The sequence below is a fragment of the Pectinophora gossypiella genome, unplaced genomic scaffold, assembly GCF_024362695.1.
Source record: "Pectinophora gossypiella unplaced genomic scaffold, ilPecGoss1.1 Pgos_57, whole genome shotgun sequence".
Classification (NCBI taxonomy): domain Eukaryota; kingdom Metazoa; phylum Arthropoda; class Insecta; order Lepidoptera; family Gelechiidae; genus Pectinophora; species Pectinophora gossypiella.
This window is the reverse complement of record NW_026063267.1, coordinates 205,687-226,365: the sequence shown is the minus strand read 5'-3', so window position 1 is coordinate 226,365 and position 20,679 is coordinate 205,687. Positions and strand designations below refer to the sequence as shown.

Here is a 20,679-nt window from a genome sequence, read left to right as displayed (position 1 = left end):
CGCTATGCAGGCTCTCTCCAGTTTATTTTCTAGGTGTTTGTTCCATAGCAGCTTATTGTGTAGAATAACGCCCAGGTATTTGACTTCGCTACTTAATTTGAGATTTGTGCCGAAAAGTTTGGGTAATTTTAAGTTATCCAATTTCCGTTTATTTGTGAAAAGTATAAGTTCCGTCTTGGACGGATTTACCGATAGGTTGTGCCTAGTGCACCAGTCTTCGACTATCCTCAAAGCGGATCCCATGAGATCGCATAGTGTGTTTTCAAATCTCCCACTGATGAGAATAGATAAATCGTCAGCATAGCCCACTGTGAAGAATTTGTGTTTATTTAACGAATCTATCAATTCGTTAACCACTATGTTCCATAAGAGAGGCGATAGGACTCCGCCCTGTGGGCATCCTTTCGCTACTATGCCTCTAGTGGTGTTGTTCACAGTGAATTGTATGGCTCTGTGTCTAAGCATGTTGTCTATCCACCCGGCAACCGTGGAGTCGACGTTATGTTTTTCAAGAGCTCGGCTAATGCTGGTAAAGGTTGTTTTATCAAATGCCCCCTCAATGTCGATGAAACAACCAAGGGTTGAGCCTTTTGTTGACAGTGTATTTTCGATGCGTGACACTACCGTGTGTAGTGCGGATTCGGTAGATTTGCCTTTACTGTATGCATGTTGTTGATGGTGTAATGGTCTACGTGTGAGGGCATTTGTCCTTATCTCCCTATCACACAGCCTCTCCAAGGTCTTTAGTAGGAAAGATGTGAGACTGATGGGTCTGAAGGACTTGGCCTGCGTGTAGTCACTTTTGCCGGGTTTTGGTATAAAGACCACTTTCACTTCTCTCCATTTCTTGGGCACATATCTAAAGGCTATGCATCCCCTGAAAATTACCACCAAGTGGTCTGTAAGTGATTTGTCGCACCATAACATCAGGCCTGGGAATATTCCGTCCAGACCTGCTGATTTGTACGGGAGGAAGCTGTTGATTGCCCACCTGACGTTGGTTTCATTTATCAGCCTGTGTGCTGTATCCCATTGTTCAGGATTAGGTGGCGGTGCATTGCAATCGTCCCATGTCGTATTGTCTGTGATATGACAGCCGGGGAAATGTGATTCTAATAGTATATGACTTGTCTCAGTGTCTGATTTTGTGTACGAGCCGTCGGGTTTCCTAAGACATCCCAACGTGCGTTCCGGATCACTACTGAGGATGTTTTTGACGCGTACAGCCGTGTGTGTAGATTCTATGTTGGTGCAGAAACGTTTCCAGCACTCAGCTTTCCTGAGACGGATTCGTTTCTTGTACGCCTGCCTGGTCAGATTGTAGTTTTCCCAGTCCTGTTCGTTGCGCGTATTTTTTGCCCTGTTGAAAAGCTTACGTAACTTACGGCGTAGTTTTTCTAGATCAGGTCCCCGCCACTGACGGCTCCTTGACGATGCTGTCCTGGTATTAGTGAGTGGGCACGCAAGTTCATAATTAGTTATAAGAGTGGTGGTTAGGTGATTAACATGTGTGTCAATAGAGTCTGAGTTAGTGTAGGTGGGTGGCAACTCTAGTCTTTTAAGGTCAATACCAGTTTTGGCCCTGTACATGTTTTGGTTTGTTTTTCTGGGGTTGCGCTTTAGCTCAGCGCAACATACCTTGACAGTTAGGTAGTATCGGATCCATCTGTGGTCAGAGCAAGAGAGTTCATCAGATACATGCCACCCTGTTATGTGCTGAGATATTTGCTCTGTGGCTAAGGTGAGATCGATAATTGTTTGTGCTCTCGAATTGACGAAAGTTGGCTCCGATCCCCTATTTAAGAGATTGAGGTTAGTAGTGAAAAGATAATTGGTGAATTCATTACCTCGGTCGTTGGACTTGCCACATCCCCACATGCCATGGTGCGCATTGGAGTCGACGGAGATGATTAGCTCCAGTCCCTCCCTCTCGCAGTGCGTTATCAGGGCTGTCAGCTCCGGTGTCGGGATGTTGGTGTCACCGGGAAGATAGACCGACGCCAGCACTGTTTCTGGTAGGTAGAGAGAGGGGTTCCTCGGCAGTGTGATAGCCGTGAGGTCTCTGGAACAGAACTCGTTTATTAAGTTGGTACGCACATGTTTGGGAACAAAAATGCATGTGCGTGGATTACTTACGGTGGTATCCAGAAGTATTTTTCCACCGATATTATTGAGACCACAAATCCTGCCTTTCCTGATCCACGGCTCCTGGATCAGGGCAATGGTCTCTGTCTCCACCTCCAGCACTCTGCGTAGGGTAGCCGTTGCAGTTTGGCTGTGCTGGAGGTTTGTTTGGAGGACATTAGTCCTCAAGGCGGGGGGAGGGAGAGGGAGAGGAGCAGGGGGAGCCATCGCTACGTCCCAGAATCGCGTCCACTTCCTCCTCGGTCATCAACCGCTCGTCCCACTCGGTTAGTGCACTGGGCGGCGATCCTGAGACCGCGCCGGGTGCATTCACCGAGCATGGATCGCTCCGTTCCGTTGCCGGAATGGTCTGGCGCTGCGAGCTCGGATGAGGTAGTGCTGGGCCGTGACTACTGGTAGCCACAGCCGTGGGGTCTGGGCCCGTTGGGGCCTCCCTCACAGCACTATCAATGGGCGCCTTCGATGACTCACTATGGAGACCACCTCCGTGCGCCTCATTGAAGAAGAGGACGTAGATTGAGCCTGTTCTGTAGGCGACTCGTCGATCTCTCGCCTTGATTTTATCCACTTCCTCCTGTGGTAGACCGAGGACCAGGAACATTCCCGGTGGGTTTTCACCCTGTGGCTCGGCTTTGTACAAGGTCCAAGATTGGACGTCGTACCACTTGTTTTGCCGATCGAGAATGGTTAGCAGCCTATCCATGCAATCACTCCCGGTCCACTCAAAACGTGGTACGAACATCCCCGCTTTCACCCTGCGAGGTATCTCGCTCTGCCGCACAACGACAAGACGAGACCCCTCGCGGGGCGACGGTATCTTGCTGATGTTCTGCTTCAGCCATTGGACGGCGAGGTCGTCTTCGCACCACATCTTCAGCGCCCCTTCACTGCAGAAGGCTTTACCCCTAAAAGCCACTACATTGTAGTCTGGCGAATCCGGGGATGTGGGCTTGAAGAGTTCCTCAAGCAAAAGGTCGTCAATGGCCTGCTCTATTTTAGCAGCCTCATCAGCCGTCAAGGTCCTAAAGGGAGCAGTGATGACCGCTACCTGCAGCTCATTGGTAAACAACGAGTCTGCGTAGCTCACCGACTCCCTTGTGGTATTCGAGGGGCGCCCTCCTTTGGCCCGTTTGCTACCACCACGGGGTGAGATGGTATCATCCGGACGTGGCCGTTTCGAGGGCTGGGCAGCAGTAGGCTCGGCACTAGCAGGCTTATGCCTGACTCCTGCCCTTTTTCCTCTAGGCCTGGATGACGCCTTCCTCTTCGGTACGTCGGAAGACGTAGATGCGGAAGGTTGGGGTGCCTGACCGATCTCAGCAGTCCCTGCAGCACGTAATTCGGCGCGGGGGAGCTGCTTGATTTCGGCAGCGGCAGCGTTGGCTTGTAATGGCCGTTCGACAGCCACCGTATGCTTCGGGGTCGACGACCCTTTGGCTGGTGACGGTTTCCTCCCTTGGCCTTCCGCCTTCTTCGCCTTCCTGGCTAGAACTCGCGCTTGAGCGCGTCTAGCCTTCCTATTTGAAGGCTGGGTCAGAGCCTTAGTAGAAGAAGAAATGCTCACGGCTTTATCTTTTTTGCCCGTTCTCCTTTTCGGGACTACTAAATGCCAAGGCGACTCCCTGACCCTGGAAGTCGATGGCATGGCCTGAGCTAAAGCCGTGAGATCCAACGTGGTCGCGCTAGGGAGCGCAGCCTTGTCGGATTTACTATCCGAGACCGGCGCGGTCGGAGACGCAGCACGGTCGTTGTCCAATCCGGTTCTCGTGGAAGCCATGGTATTGGTTTTGTAGATTCATCTTCGGCGGCGTTCCACCCTCCCTGGAGCCCGCAGATGGGGACGTCGTACACTGTAGTGCACGAGCGCCAAAACTACCCCGAAGATATAGGTCCCCGCCCCAACAGAAAGACGAGCCTAAACGAATCGAAGGAATTCCGAGACTGCTACGCAACCACGAGTAATTACGCAGCTCATCAAGGGTCCCGCGACCGCCGGCTGCCCCCCATTGGTTTAGGAACCTCGCCTGACCGCCCTCTGACGGGCGAGTCGCAGCCGATTGATCATAAGTGGCTAGCTTATAATCTCCCGTTTTAGGGTAAATCCGGGCCAAAGTGGTGTGTTGCGGCCTGCTCAACCACCAGGACACCTTCATCACACTGTACGGGTCTCCACGCACGGCACAAACACGCGGGTGGCCATAATCCCGTCCGTCGATCATCGTTCGTTGTGATGGCGGGCCCACAGCGCATGGCCACGTCGCGCTGTAACGAGGGGTTTGCTAGAAACCAGTTATTAAGGCGCCGGTGGTTCGCCTGCGCCCTACACAGTTCTGCTGTTAAGATTGCTCGAGGTGGATAGTATGTGCGAAACTCGTGTGTGATCTTAACATTGTCCAGGGTGCACGACCCCTGAAGGGGGCCCGGCTATGCCGGCGAGGACGTACTGTGTAGGACTTGATGGTAGGCGCCCTGTAGCCCGAGTTCGCACTCCCCTGGCATGCGCGTTTCGGCATTTCCTGGTGCTTGTTGGTGAGAATCTCTAGCTAGATTAACACCCCAGGACCCTCTACACTACCACCCAAAGCACCCCATCGGTGGCTGTCGAATATTATGCCCAGATCTCTTGCCACCGCTTGTCGTGAGAGTACCTGCCTCTCCAGGGCATAATCGTAGGATATAATATTGTGTTTTCTGCTAAAACTTATAACGAAACATTTTTTTATATTAAGCATCATTTTATTACTGTGGCACCAGTCCTGTACGCGATTGATATCTAACTGCAATGCTAAACAGTCATTTATGCTTCCGATATCCATATCCATACTAATATCCATACTAATATTATAAATGCGAAAGTAACTCTGTCTGTCTGTCTGTCTGTCTGTTACTCTTTCACGCCTAAACGGCTCAACGGATTTTGATGAAATTTGGTATGGTGATAGATGATAACCTAGAAATGGTCATAGGCTATAAATAATAACGCCATCGTTCTTAGGGGGTAGGCAGTTGGCAGATAACTAAATTGATTTAGTGATTTGTAGTCGTTTTTGTTGGGACTTTTGCTCTTTCACGTCTAAACGGCTGAACGGATTTTAATGAAATTTAGTAAGGTAATAGTTGGTTATCTAAAAACGGTTGTACGATCAAATTGATCACGTCATCGTACTTAGGGGGTAGGAAGTAGGCAGAAAACTGAATTGAGTTAGTGATTTTTTTATGGTTTTTGCTGGGAGTTTTGTCTATCATGCCTAAACGGCTCAACGGATTTTGATGAAATTTAGTTAGCTGATAGATAGTAATCTAGAAAAGGATATGGCCTATTAATATTTATGCTATCGTACTTAAGGCGTAGGCAGTAGACAGAAAACTAATTAGGTTAGTGATTTTTATTGTTTGTTTTAAAAGTTTGCCTCATTCACGCCTTAACGTCTGAACGGAATTTTATAAGACTTGGTTAATTTAAAGATAGGATCTTAGGCACGGACACAGGCTACTTTTTATGGCGGGAAAATACCTCATTCCCGCGGAAATCTAGATTTCGTGATCGTGTCAAGAAGCGCATGACGCCATAGCTACTGGAATGATTTCGATGTTTTTTTTTAAACTGAGTGACTTCAAGTTAGTATTTGATCACTTTTCTAACTTAGAGGGTAGGTAGGCGCCATAATTTAGGGAATTTATGATAAAATTTTTATGCAACTGTCTTTATTAAACAGTTATATCTCATTCCTACAGGAACCTACACATAGCTATAGCTAGCTATCTATTAACATTAAAACTCTTTCTAGAATCACATTACGCCAATTAATTGATCTGATTTGTATACGTTTTTTTATTCAACTGACTGTTACATTACATACAGATAAAATCTAATTACTTACACCACATAATTAATATAGTACTACATGACTAGCTACGCTTTAAACTTGAGGAGGTAATTCGATAGACATTTATACGAACTTGTAAGCCCAGTAATCAATCATAGTAATAAGGTAATACTCATTTTAGACAAAGAAACGGATAGGTAATCAGTTCGTCAACGAAATTATAACACCTACACTTAGTTTGTTTACTATTTAACGAGGGAAAATAATCCTTACTAATATTATAAATGCGAAAGTAACTCTGTCTGTCTGTCTGTCTGTTACGCTTTCCCGCTTAAACCTCTCAACCGATTTTGATTAAATTTGGCACAGACAATCTTTAGACCCTGAGAAAGAAAATAGGATACCTTTTATTGCGAAAAGAAGGGACGAAGAGATTGAAATAGGGGTTGAAAGTTTGTATGGGATATTTTAATTTTAAAATATAAATCCATGAACTTTATATTTAAGCACTTGATAAAAAATAATTAAACATTTGTTCTAGCGTTGCTGAAATTTCGACCAGTGAGGGGGTGAAATGAGGGTTGAAAGTTTGTATGGGAGTTCGTCATTTTTGGGGATAAAACCACGAAACTTTATATTTAGGAACTTGATAAGAAATAAAAAAACAATTTGTTAAAGCGTTTTTGAAAATTCGATCTTTGAGGGGATGAAATAGGTGTTGAAATTTTTTATGAGGTTCGTCATTTTTCAAGATAAAAATATTAAATTTTGTGTTTAGGCACTAAATAACAAAAAAAAAATCGTTTGTTCAAGCATTTTGAAATTTTTACCAGTATGGGGGTGAAATACGGGTTGAAAGTTTGTATGGGTATTCGTCATTTTTGAAGATAAAACCATGAAACTTGGTACGTAGGTCTCTTAGGATGTGCAGAGTTTTTCAACAAACGGATTTTCCGAAATTCGAACGGAACGGAACGGATTCGGAACGGGAACTACTGTTATATTAACTAAGCTAACCTGGGTATTTGTGCCATGGTTGTATCAAATAGTAAAGGATTTTAAATAAATAAAATAATAAGAGTAATAATACCATGATTTATTGTAAGTAATGAAAATAATGATAAACATACCTAGCTGGTATATTATATACTAGCTTTTGCCCGCGACTCCGTCCGCGTGGCGTGTTATAAAAGGAGAAAGGTTAAAAAATGCTTAATTTTATTATTTTGAAATGAGGTTACAGTATAAGTAGCTCAGTTAAATAATGAATTGTTATTAATTTCTAGATTATTAGTTTATGATTTGGTTTGATATTTTAGGAAAATACGATCAGTTTCGAAAATTTAAACAAAATTTAAAAATTACAACAGAAATACGCCGTGAAACGTCCGCCTGGAAAATTCAACAGAAAACTACCTACGAAAGATTTGAACCATCCAAGAATAGTGAAAAGTTCGCCCGCAAAATTCAATATTTGACACGACCATCAACGACGTCTGCCCTCACGCGTCTGCCGCGTTCCGGTTGCTCACTCGGGTATTTGCCCCCCCTCCGCGCCTCGCCACCGCTGTCGCCGCCCCACAAACGCCGCCGCGGCCGCGACGTTTCTTGGTTGCCACTACCGCGAGCTACAAATTTCAAGCCTCTAACTCGCTTCCCGTTCCCAGGGAAATTTTTAACTTTGCATTCACTAAGGTATATAATATATGCATGTCAAATTTCAAGCATCTAACTTATGCAGTTTAGATTTTTTCATACAATTTTTTTTACCCGCCAATTCCCATTTTTCAAAATACAGCCATAACTAAAATTTATATTTACTAAGGTATGCATGCATGCTTTTATTCGTAGCATGCATGCTAGATTGAAAACATCTATCTTACGCTGTTTAGATTTTATCATATAAATGTTTTGTCCCGCTAACTCCCGTTCCCGTGGGAATTTTGCAATATCCAGTTGCAACTAAGCTTTAAGTTAACTATGTAACACCCCATTGTACTACATGGAATGCAATAAATAATTTAATTGAATTGAAAACATCTATCTTACGCGGTTTTTGATTGTTTCATACAAATATTTTTTTCCCACTAACTCCCGTTTCCGTGGGAATTTTGCAATATCCTGTTGCAACTAAGCTTTAAGTTAACTAAGGTACCTGCATGCCAAATTTCAAACATCTAACTTGAATGGTTTAGATTTTTCATACAAAAGGATTTTCCCGTTAATTCCCGTTCCCGTGAGAATTTCGGGAATTCCTTTCTTAATACACCTCTACGGTACCTAAGGTACCTGCATGACAAATTTCAAACGTCTAACTTGAGTGGTTTAGATTTTTCATACAAAAGGATTTTCCCGCTAATTCCCGTTCTCGTGGGAATTTCGGGAATTCCTTTCTTAGTGCACCTCTACGGTACTTAAGGTATCTGCATGCCAAATTTCAAACGTCTAACTTGAGTGGTTTAGATTTTTCATACAAAAGGATTTTCCCGCTAATTCCCGTTCCCGTGGGAATTTCGGGAATTCCTTTCTTAGTGCACCTCTACGGTATCTAAGGTACCTGCGAGCCAAATTTCAAACATCTAACTTGAATGGTTTAGATTTTTCATACAAAAGGATTTTCCCGTTAATTCCCGTTCCCGTGAGAATTTCGGGAATTCCTTTCTTAATACACCTCTACGGTACCTAAGGTACCTGCATGACAAATTTCAAACGTCTAACTTGAGTGGTGTAGATTTTTCATACAAAAGGATTTTCCCGCTAATTCCCGTTCTCGTGGGAATTTCGGGAATTCCTTTCTTAGTGCACCTCTACGGTACTTAAGGTATCTGCATGCCAAATTTCAAACGACTAACTTGAGTGGTTTAGATTTTTCATACAAAAGGATTTTCCCGCTAATTCCCGTACCCGTGAGAATTTTGGGAATTCCTTTCTTAGTGCACCTCTACGGTACCTATGGTACCTGCATGCCAAATTTCAAACGTCTAACTTGAGTGGTTTAGATTTTTCATACCAAAGGATTTTCCCGCTTATTCCCGTTCCCGTGGGAATTTCGGAAATTCCTTTCTTAGTACACCTCTACGGTATTTAAGGTACCTGCATGCCAAATTTCAAACGTCTAACTTGAGTGGTTTACATTTTTCATACAAAAGGATTTTCCCGCTAATTCCCGTTCCCGTAGGAATTTCGGGAATTCCTTTCTTAGTGCACCTCTACGGTACCTATGGTACCTGCATGCCAAATTTCAAACGTCTAACTTGAGTGGTTTAGATTTTTCATACCAAAGGATTTTCCCGCTAATTCCCGTTCCCGTGGGAATTTCGGAAATTCCTTTCTTAGTGCACCTCTACGGTATCTAAGATACCTGCATGCCAAATTTCAAACGTCTAACTTGAGTGGTTTAGATTTTTCATACAAAAGAATTTCCCTTCACTACTCTGCTCCTATTGATTGTAGCGTGATGAAAAGTATACTATAACCTGTCCAGGAGTGTGAAGAATAATTGTACCAAGTTTCATTAAAATCCGTCCAGTAGTTTTTGTTTCTATAAGGAACATACAGACAGACAGACAGACAGACAGACAGACAGAAAGACAGACAGACAGACAGACAGACAAAAATTTTACTGATTGCATTTTTGGCATCAGTATCGACCACTTATCACCCCCTGATAGTTATTTTGAAAAAATATTTAATGTACAGAATTGACCTCTCTACAGATTTATTATAAGTACTAGCTTTTGCCCGCGACTTCGTCCGCGTGGCGTGTTATATAAGAGAGAGATCTTTGTGTGTGTGGGAGTGCATACTTATGCAGTTTAGATTTTTTCATAATTTTTTTTTCCCAATAACTCCCATTTTTCAAAATACAGCCAAAAATAAACTTTATATTTACTAAGGTATGCATGCATGCTAGATTGAATCAATTGATTGAATTGATTTTTTTTTTAATTGATTGTTCATTGAGTTTTAATTTTAATACACACTTCCTCTCTTCCCTTCAACGTTGCTGTGCCCTACAGGGTCCATGTTTTAGTTCCTATGCCTATGTAACACCCCATTGTACTACATGGAATGCAATAAATAATTTAATTGAATTGAATTGAAAACATCTATCTTACGCGGTTTCGATTTTTTCATACAAATGTTTTTTTCCCGCTTACTCCCGTTTCCGTGGGAATTTTGCAATATCCTGTTGCAACTAAGCTTTAAGTTAACTAAGGTACCTGCATGCCAAATTTCAAGCGTCTAACTTAAGCGGTTTAGATTTTTCATACAAAAGGATTTTCCCGCAAATTTCCGTTTCCGTGGGAATTCCGGGAATTTCTTTCTTAGTGCACCTCTACGGTACCTAAGCTATGTCCCTTCCAAATTTCAAATGCCTACGTTTAGCCGTTCAGGCTATGCGTTGATATGTCAGTCACTGAGTCAGTCAGTTTCTCCTTTTATTTAGATTTGATTTTTTCATACAAATGTTTTTCCCGCTAACTACCGTTCCCGTGGGAATTTTGTAATATCCTGTTGCAACTAAGCTTTAAGTTTACTAAAGTACCTGCATGCCAAATTTCAAACGTCTAACTTGAGTGGTTTAGATTTTTCATACAAAAGGATTTTCCCGCTAATTCCCGTTCCCGTAGGAATTTCGGGAATTCCTTTCTTAGTGCACCTCTACGGTACCTATGGTACCTGCATGCCAAATTTCAAACGTCTAACTTGAGTGGTTTAGATTTTTCATACAAAAGGATTTTCCCGCTAATTCCCGTTTCCGTGGGAATTTCGGGAATTCCTTTCTTAGTACACCTCTACGGCATCTAAGGTACCTGCATGACAAATTTCAAACGTCTAACTTGAGTGGTTTAGATTTTTCATACAAAAGGATTTTCCCGCTAATTCCCGTTCTCGTGGGAATTTCGGGAATTCCTTTCTTAGTGCACCTCTACGGTACCTATGGTACCTGCATGCCAAATTTCAAACGTCTAACTTGAGTGGTTTAGATTTTTCATACAAAAGGATTTTCCCGCTAATTCCCGTTCCCGTGGGAATTTCGGGAATTCCTTTCTTAGTGTACCTCTACGGTATTTAAGGTACCTGCATGACAAATTTCAAACGTCTAACTTGAATGGTTTAGATTTTTCATACAAAAGGATTTTCCCGCTAATTCCCGTTCCCGTGGGAATTTCGGGAATTCCTTTCTTAGTGCACCTCTACGGTATCTAAGGTACCTGCGAGCCAAATTTCAAACTTCTAACTTGAATGGTTTAGATTTTTCATACAAAAGGATTTTCCCGTTAATTCCCGTTCCCGTGAGAATTTTGGGAATTCCTTTCTTAATGCACCTCTACGGTACCTATGGTACCTGCATGCCAAATTTCAAACGTCTAACTTGAGTGGTTTAGATTTTTCATACAAAAGGATTTTCCCGCTAATTGCCGTTCACGTGGGAATTTCGGGAATTGCTTTCTTAGTACACCTCTACGGTATCTAAGGTACCTGCATGACAAATTTCAAACGTCTAACTTGAGTGGTTTAGATTTTTCATACAAAAGGATTTTCCCGCTAATTCCCGTTCTCGTGGGAATTTCGGGAATTCCTTTCTTAGTGCACCTCTACGGTATCTAAGGTATCTGCATGCCAAATTTCAAACGTCTAACTTGAATGGTTTAGATTTTTCATACAAAAGGATTTTCCCGCTAATTCCCGTTCCCGTGGGAATTTCGGGAATTCCTTTCTTAGTGTACCTCTACGGTATCTAAGGTACCTGCATGCCAAATTTCAAACGTCTAACTTGAGTGGTTTAGATTTTTCATACAAAAGGATTTTCCCGCTAATTCCCGTTCCCGTAGGAATTTCGGGAATTCCTTTCTTAATGCACCTCTACGGTATCTAAGGTACCTGCATGCCAAATTTCAAACGTCTAACTTGAGCGGTTTAGATTTTTCATACAAAAGGATTTCCCTTCACTACTCTGCTCCTATTGATTGTAGCGTGATGAAAAGTATACTATAACCTGTCCAGGAGTGTGAAGAATAATTGTACCAAGTTTCATTAAAATCCGTCCAGTAGTTTTTGTTTCTATAAGGAACATACAGACAGACAGACAGACAGACAGACAGACAGACAGACAGACAAAAATTTTACTGATTGCATTTTTGGCATCAGTATCGACCACTTATCACCCCCTGATAGTTATTTTGAAAAAATATTTAATGTACAGAATTGACCTCTCTACAGATTTATTATAAGTATAGATAGATAGAAGATTTATAAAACATGATTATAGTTTTTATAGCAACACATAATCAGCAATATTTTAAGCAAAAGCAATAACTCACATGTGAATATAATAAATAGTATCGACTCACACTCCTCGATGTCACCTCTCGGACCGCTCGTACACGACTGACCCTTTTGCTAGTCGAACAGCCTATTTTATAGAGGTCAGTAAACAAACGACCGAGCAGTGGGGGTGAGACGGCAAACAACACGTGCGCTTGCAGGTGCAAAGCGCACGTGCGGCTTTAACATAATAAACACCAAAATACTATTCATAATTTCAGAAAAATAGTGTTGGATATCATACGCGCTAACATTCGGCCATCCTATGTGAGCATGACCTCATGCTCTTAAAATCAGAACAATAAATACAATAATTAATAAATGATAATTGGACCTTTCCGTCCAGGCCCTTCTGCCCAAATTATAACAAATATCTTATAACTAGAGTCACAATTTAGGACTATAATGTCCTAAACATTATGAAGAGCCCTTCTGCTCATAACATGGACCATTCCGTCCTTCATACCATTAGAGCCTTTCTGCTCATAATATGGACCCTTCCGTCCTTAAAACCATTAAGAGCCCTTCTGCTCATAACTTGGACCCTTCCGTCCTTCATACCAATAAGAGCCTTTCTGCTCATAGCATGGACCCTTCCGTCCTCAATAATTAAGCAATTTTAAAACAAAACAGGTACAAATAAATTAAAAACGGTTGATATTAAGTAAAACTGCAATAGACCTTTCAGTCTCGATCACAAAGAATGAAAAATAAGAAGAAAAATGATTATGCTTCATATTATATATTTGATGAAGCTATAGGTACTACCAGACCAAAGAAAACTTATTGTGATATAGACATAAAAGTTTCACAATAGTCAAAACAAATCTCTTAAGAACTATTCAATAATGACTACTATATAATTTATTTCACAACTATTTCTAAAAGAATATTTCAAAGGTTCCTACTTATCAATTTTATATAGCCTATTCAATCAGATTCATTAGTTAACTCGCAGTCACTGTCGTGAGGTCGATCGAAATTTAACCAGGGTTTGATTTTGTCCACGGCCACTATGGTAGAGTATACTCTACTACCTTTTTTTGTAAGTGGAGTATCTTCAATTTGATATCGATCATGTCCGAAGGTTTTTGTTATCCTGTATGGACCTTGAAATTTCGGTACTAATTTCCTACTTTGCCCTGTGGATGGAACTTGACGTTCCACTCTCACCAAGTCGCCTATTTGATATGTTAACGGCTGACAACGTGTCTTGTCGAAGTATGCTTTTTGTTTCTCTTGATTACTCAAAACATGTGAATTTATGTCCTGTCTTATATCTATTAAATTGTCATCGGTTCGAGTTACGTCTGGTTCTATTTCGGATACAACCCTACTCTCACTTGGTCCCATCAACCGCCTACCAAACAAAGCCTCCGCTGGTGTGTGATTTATACCCTTATTAAATGTATTATTCATAGCCCATTGCACATCTGACAAGTAGTCATCCCATTTATTTTCGGCTACGCCTATCGTCTTTGCGGTCAAAGCTTCGATAATTGTCTTATTATATCGTTCTACTTGCCCGTTTGCTCTGGGCGTTGCCACGGCATTTAATACATGCTTGATACCTTTTTCTTTCATAAAAGCTTTGAAACTGTCACTTGTAAATGAACTTCCCCTGTCAGAAATAATCCGTTTTGGGACTGCAAATATTCCAAAATATTCCTTTAATACTTTAATAGTGGTTTGAGTTTGTGTATTCCTCACTGGTTTTAAATAAATATACTTTGTAAAAGCATCGATCAGTACCAAGATGTATACGTTTCCCTTACTACTTCGTACAAATGGACCGGTATGATCCATGTGAATTGTGTCAAAAGGAGCTGCAGCTTTTGGTATTGGGTGCAAGAAACCTGGTCTTTTCCCACCTGAAGACTTGGAGTAAGCACATTCTAAACAGGATTCTACATATTTCTTAATGAAACGCCTCATCTTGGGAAACCAGTAATTTGATTTAATTTTCTCCAATGTTTTTTCAAAAGCAAAATGACCTATATCGTCATGGTTCTGTTTTGTGATTTGCCAGCGTACTCCCTTCGGCACAACCCAGCGATCACCGCCTGGGGTCACTCTAAACAATTTATCGTTCTTTAACTTGAAATTTGATTTAATATCAACCAAGTCGTCAAGGTTAGGGTCCCTGAGTATCCCTATTATTCTTTGTATGTCGTCATCTGCAGATTGCACAGTTGTTAGCCAGTTTGAATCTGATATTGTAAGTACCTGCAAGATGTTTGAATTAAGAATTGGGTTTCGACTAAGTGCATCAACGTAGGACATAGACGTACCTGGCCTGTACTCAATTGTAAAATTAAATTCCTGCATTTGTTCCCACCATCTAGCAACACGAGGAAGCATGTCCCTTTTTTGAAAAGTGGCTTTCAAAGAATTGCAGTCTGTAACTAGTTTAACATCATACGTCCCTCTACTTCATCTTATTCTAGTCCACCACTTATCATGGACACCCTACATTAATGATATGGCCAAACGTGGATGGAAATATCATTAAACGCTGACGTTTAAACGATATGGTCAGTTGAAGTTGGCCATTTCATGAAATACGACCATTTCATGAAATGGTCGATCGTTTCATGAAATGGTCAATTCTATGATTTGGCCACGACATATATAATAAACAATAATAAATGACAGATCAAAACTAACGAAAATCTTTTTCTTTTTTCTATTTGACTTACTATTTATGAATTTTAATCAGTTCAGGTCCGCGAAACAGCCCATTTCAGGCCGCGTGTATATCGAAATACTACTGTACTTCAAAACGTCCCAGCCTAACGTCCTCGTTAAAAAAAGACGTCCTAACCTGAACTAACTAACCTAACAATAAACACCACGCGTAAATATACACAACATAGAATTCGATTTGCTGCTAAGTGTCCCGCATGCTATCACCAGCTGTCACTGACATACCGTATCCAAGGATTTCGACGAGTCCGGCCCATGTATGAAAATAATAGATGGACACGTCCACTCACGACCAAAGTCGGAGAGACATCCACAAATAATTACAAAATACAAAATAATTACATTTTATAATTTAGTATCTAAATAAAGATTCAATTACTGAAACCAGATTTACCGGACCATATTACATATGTACATACATACATATACTCACGCCTGTAATCTCTAATGAGGTGGGCAGAGCCACAAGTAATCAAAGACAGCTTGCAGTCACTGTTGATACGAAATCCTAAGATACCATACATACCAAACCACCATATTATGTGGCCTATAAGAAAAAAAATGTAAAAACAACACATAAATTATCTTGTAAACTACTTATAATGTCTGGTCGCAATAACAGCGATTTTTTTGTTACCGCTGTATTAATTAGTATTAATCTTTACCAAAACCCTTACAACAAAACTTCTCTATTATTTCCTTTAATTTTTTTTTTTTTAATGTAGGTATGTACATAGCATTGGATTAATTAGGTCATTCATTGAACTTGAACATAATATCAAGAGTAACATTCATTTTTGTTTATTTTCTGTAATCCGTACGTAATGTTTAGAATGTGGGTAACTCTTCGAAATAAAGACAGGTTAAATAACTATAGGTACCTACTATTTGAAATAAAAGTTGACTATGCGTAATTGAAACAATAAGAGTCTCACTAATAATTAAAGAATTATTATAATTCAAACAACACTTTTCCACAGTTAAACTTACAAACTATCCAGCTTGAAAAGTGGTCACGCGTGGCAACAAAACATTCCAAAAACGTAGGTACTTACCACTTCTGATATGTAGTAAAAATACGGAAGAACAGTAATCACACTTATTTATTCTGGTATCAAGAAAATAACAATTAACTTGGTAAACACGTCCGATGTCGACAAGGTCCCCAACGCAAGAGAGCGTGTATAAATCCGTCCGATTTGACAACCCCATTCTTGTGTTGCCATTTATAGAAAAATGTCTTATAACTGTCAACGAACTATTCAGCCTAACACTTACAAATAACGATCACAGTACAGTAATAATAAGGTAGATTTTTTCTAAATTGCGTCGGTTCAAACTTTGTCGCATCACGTTTGAAAGATGTAATAGCGCTTCAGGAAGTCCCGCAAGCACGGCGCTGATGTCGCAGTATCCGCATATAATTATTATGACTTGTCATTTAGTTCCAATAAAATCCGCGGGACTTGATACATGGGCCGGACTCGTCGAAATCCTTGGATACGGTATGTCAGTGACAGCTGGTGATAGCATGCGGGACACTTAGCAGCAAATCGAATTCTATGTTGTGTATACAGGGTGTTAGTGACATCGTAACGAAAACTTTGAGGGATGATTCAGGCCATGATTCTGAGTTGATATCAAGTGGAATTTTCCGTCGCAAAAGTATGGAACGGAAAATAATTTAAATAAGCTCTAAAATTTTCATGACTTCTCCGACAGGAAATTGCACTTGATATCGACTCAGAATCATGGTCTAAATCATCCCCTTCAGTATTCGTTACAGTGTCACTAACACCCATACCTACTTGTATGGCTACTGTATGTACTTGTATGGGGTGTAAGTGACATCGTAACGAATACTAAGAGGGATGATTCAGCTGATTATTCTGAGTTAATATCAAGTGGAATTTTCCATCGCAAAAGTATAGAATTGAAAATAATTAAAAAAAAACTAAAAAAATAACATGAATTTTGCGACGGAAAATTCCACTTGATATTAACTAAGAACCATGGTCTGAATCATCCCTCTGAGTATTCGTTACGATGTCACTAACACCCTGTATTTACGCGTGGTGTTTATTGTTAGGTTAGTTAGTTCAGGTTAGGACGTCTTTTTTTAACGAGGACGTTAGGCTGGGACGTTTTGAAGTACAGTAGTATATTTCGATATACACGCGGCCTGAAATGGGCTGTTTCGCGGACCTGAACTGATTAAAATTCATAAATAGTAAGTCAAATAGAAAAAAGAAAAAGATTTTCGTTAGTTTTGATCTGTCATTTATTATTGTTTATTATACCTATGTCGTGGCCAAATCATAGAATTGACCATTTCATGAAACGATCGACCATTTCATGAAATGGTCGTATTTCATGAAATGGCCAACTTCAACTGACCATATCGTTTAAACGTCAGCGTTTAATGATATTTCCATCCACGTTTGGCCATATCATTAATGTAGGGTGTCCATGATAAGTGGTGTAATAAAAACGCGAAATAAGGTAGGAAATAATGTATTACTCTAGTACAAAGTACAAAAATGTTTAAAAGTCAAATAAAAATTAAAAAGTCATTTTCGATTAACGGAGTGTTGATGTAGTTGACATATACGCCGTAACTGCATCTCGCTTTGAAGTCGTCGTCATATTTTTTGACACTATTTCATGCCATTGGTCATCATTCAGTATACTTTTCGTGTGTAAGATAAACATACTGGCGGCGTAGGGGTGGCCCAAGGGCCACCCCCGCCGCACCCTAACCTACTGTTATGCCTTGTAAAAATTATAAAAAAAAGGATTATGATAATTTAAATTATGACAAAAACATTTATGCGTTTTAATAGAATCCCGTTTCAAGTAGTTAATGCCATCTGCGGCAAATCTACAATAAGTCACGTCAAAAAAAGAAACTTTACGGACAGTAGGATCGTCTATATTTTTCTTTTTTTAAATTAATATCTCTTCATTCGCAGTTTTAATTATATCATATTTTGAAATCCAATAATAGTCCATTGATTTACGTAGCGTGGTCACTCGACCTTCATTATTTGCCATATAACCTAAAAATAAAAATAAAGTTGCTGTCTACTGTTAATACGAGTTTTTCTTTTCACCTTAGTGTCAAAACATTGCTTCACTGCACTTTTATCTTGTATTTGCTCATTATTATTCGTATTATTCGCGTTCACACAAGAATAATTATTGTCCGCCGCCATTATGCAAAACAAAAACAAAGCGACACCAGCGCCGCTACCGGTGGATAATGTTACTATTTTACGATATGATCGCTAACGTTTGGCCATATCATGAAGTAGTCATGCATTTAGTTGGTCATATCGTTAAACGTTTTGTGTTCATTGATCTGGCCAAACCACATCATAATGTGGCCAACGAATGTTGTTCTATTTCATGAAATACGACCATTTCATGAAATGGTCGATCATTTCGTGAAATGATCAATTCTATCAGGGATTTCTTTACTATTATCCATAAAGAATTTGAAAATAATTTTCCTCAAAAGGTAGTTACCAACAGTCAATCATTCAAGTTCAGTGACTGGGCTACCGTAGGCATTCGCAAAAGTAGAAATACTCTTTATTCATTATATGAGGAAAAAACGTATACACACACTGATAGTTTTAAAAGCTACGTCAAAAATTATTCTAAAATATTTCGAAGAGTGTGTTATACAGCCAAACAGATGCATATTAGTAGTAAAATAAAGACCGCGGATAATAAAATAAAGGCAGTTTGGCAAGTAATAAATAGCGAAACAAAGGCTTCGAAACCGCGTGAATTAGAATATAATATAGAATCGGGCACTGGGTTAGTTAAACAAGATAAAGATGTAGCTGAAGTTTTTGATAAATTCTTTACGAACATCCCTGTAAAAACTACAGAATCTCTCAGGTCCTCTCCTGTTCAAGCTGATATATTGTTGAAAAGTAATGTTACTGCTTGCACTGAATTATTTGATTTTAAACGCGTTGATCCGAGTAGTATTGTTAAAGTATTCAAACAGCTGAAACTTAAAACCTCGAAAGATTTATGGGGATTGTCTGTCAAATTGATGAGCTCTGTTATTGATATCTTAGCACCATATCTAGCTTACATTTTTAATATGAGTGTTGAAAATAGCACTTTTCCAAATTTAATGAAAATCAGTAAAGTTATACCTCTTTTTAAATCGGGCACAAAATCAGACCCCACGAATTATAGACCGGTTTCTATTCTACCAGTACTTAGTAAAATTTTCGAGAAAATTATTCTCGACCAACTGCTATGTCATTTTAATTTAAATAACTTACTTCACAGCCAGCAGTTTGGTTTTACTAAGGGTCGGTCTACAACAGACGCGAGTGTCACATTTGTTCGACACATTTTCGATGCTTGGGAGAAGTCGCAGAATGCCGTAGGAGTATTCTGTGACTTGTCTAAGGCATTCGACTGCGTGGATCACGAGACCTTGCTTTTGAAATTGAGGCACTATGGATTAAATAATGGAGCTCTCAGTTTGTTAAATTCATATCTAGGTGATAGGATACAAAAGGTACAAATCAATAGTACGACTTCTTCGGGCTCTCATGTTCAAATGGGAGTTCCTCAAGGATCCATTTTGGGGCCGTTCCTTTTTTTAGTGTACATAAATGATTTACCTAATGTAGTACAGAACCAAGCTGACATTGTACTGTTCGCGGATGACACTTCTCTTATATTTAAAATCGATAGAAAGTTAGAGGAACTTGACGAAGCAAACAGCGCTGTGTCGCAGGTTCTAAGCTGGTTTACAGTAAATAATCTAGTTTTAAATGCTAAGAAAACGAAGTGTATTAAATTTGTTCTACCAAACGTAAAGAAAGTAAATAATAACATTAAAATTAACGACGAGAAACTAGATTTTGTTGAACACACCGTTTTCTTAGGAATTACTGTAGATTCAAAACTTCAATGGGGCCCACATATTGTATCACTAGCGGGCAAGCTAAGTTCAGCAGCATATGCCGTCAGAAGAATCCGACAACTCACAGATGTACCCACTGCTAGACTTGTCTACTTCAGCTACTTCCACAGCATAATGTCTTACGGTATTTTATTGTGGGGTCGAGCCGCTGATGTAGAAACTATTTTCATTATTCAAAAAAGGGCAGTTCGCGCTATTTATAATCTGCGTTGTCGGGACTCTTTAAGGGAGCTGTTTAAAGAAATAAATATACTGACGGTCGCAAGTCAATATATTTATGAAAACATTGGTGCTAATTCCTGTAAATACCATCTAATTTTATTTTAAGTTATATCTGTCCTTTTCTTATCCGCCGAAAAGGAAAGGGACGGGTAATCGACAAGCATAAAATGTATGGAACACACGTCAATTTTAAGCACAAATCTAAACCAACCCTCTAAAAATTTTACGTCAGTCAATAACCCGACACATTAATTTACTCATTCTTCCTAAAATTAAGAGCTGTGAATCATCCGTCCCTTTCCTTTTCGACGGATACGAAAATGACGGATATAACCTAAAATAAAATTAGGCGGTGTCTGCAGGAATCGGGGCCATTATGTATGTGCGTAAAAATGTATCTCTCCTTCCGAGAAACTGTGAAAGGCATACTTACAATACAAGGAATAAAAATAAAATTGTTGTTCAAAATTCTAGATTAAGTAAATT

The 20,679-nt window shown here is 40.1% G+C and overlaps 1 protein-coding gene across 1 annotated transcript; it reads right to left on the bottom strand.

The window, feature by feature from the left end:
• Positions 1 to 2,368: 2,368 nt before the first annotated feature.
• Positions 2,369 to 3,175, bottom strand: LOC126381494 (uncharacterized; the record flags this gene model as incomplete). Its single annotated transcript, XM_050030974.1, has 1 exon — positions 2,369 to 3,175. A coding segment is annotated over exon 1 (648 nt), but the record flags the coding sequence as incomplete, so codon positions are not given.
• Between the last annotated feature and the right edge of the window lie 17,504 nt (positions 3,176 to 20,679).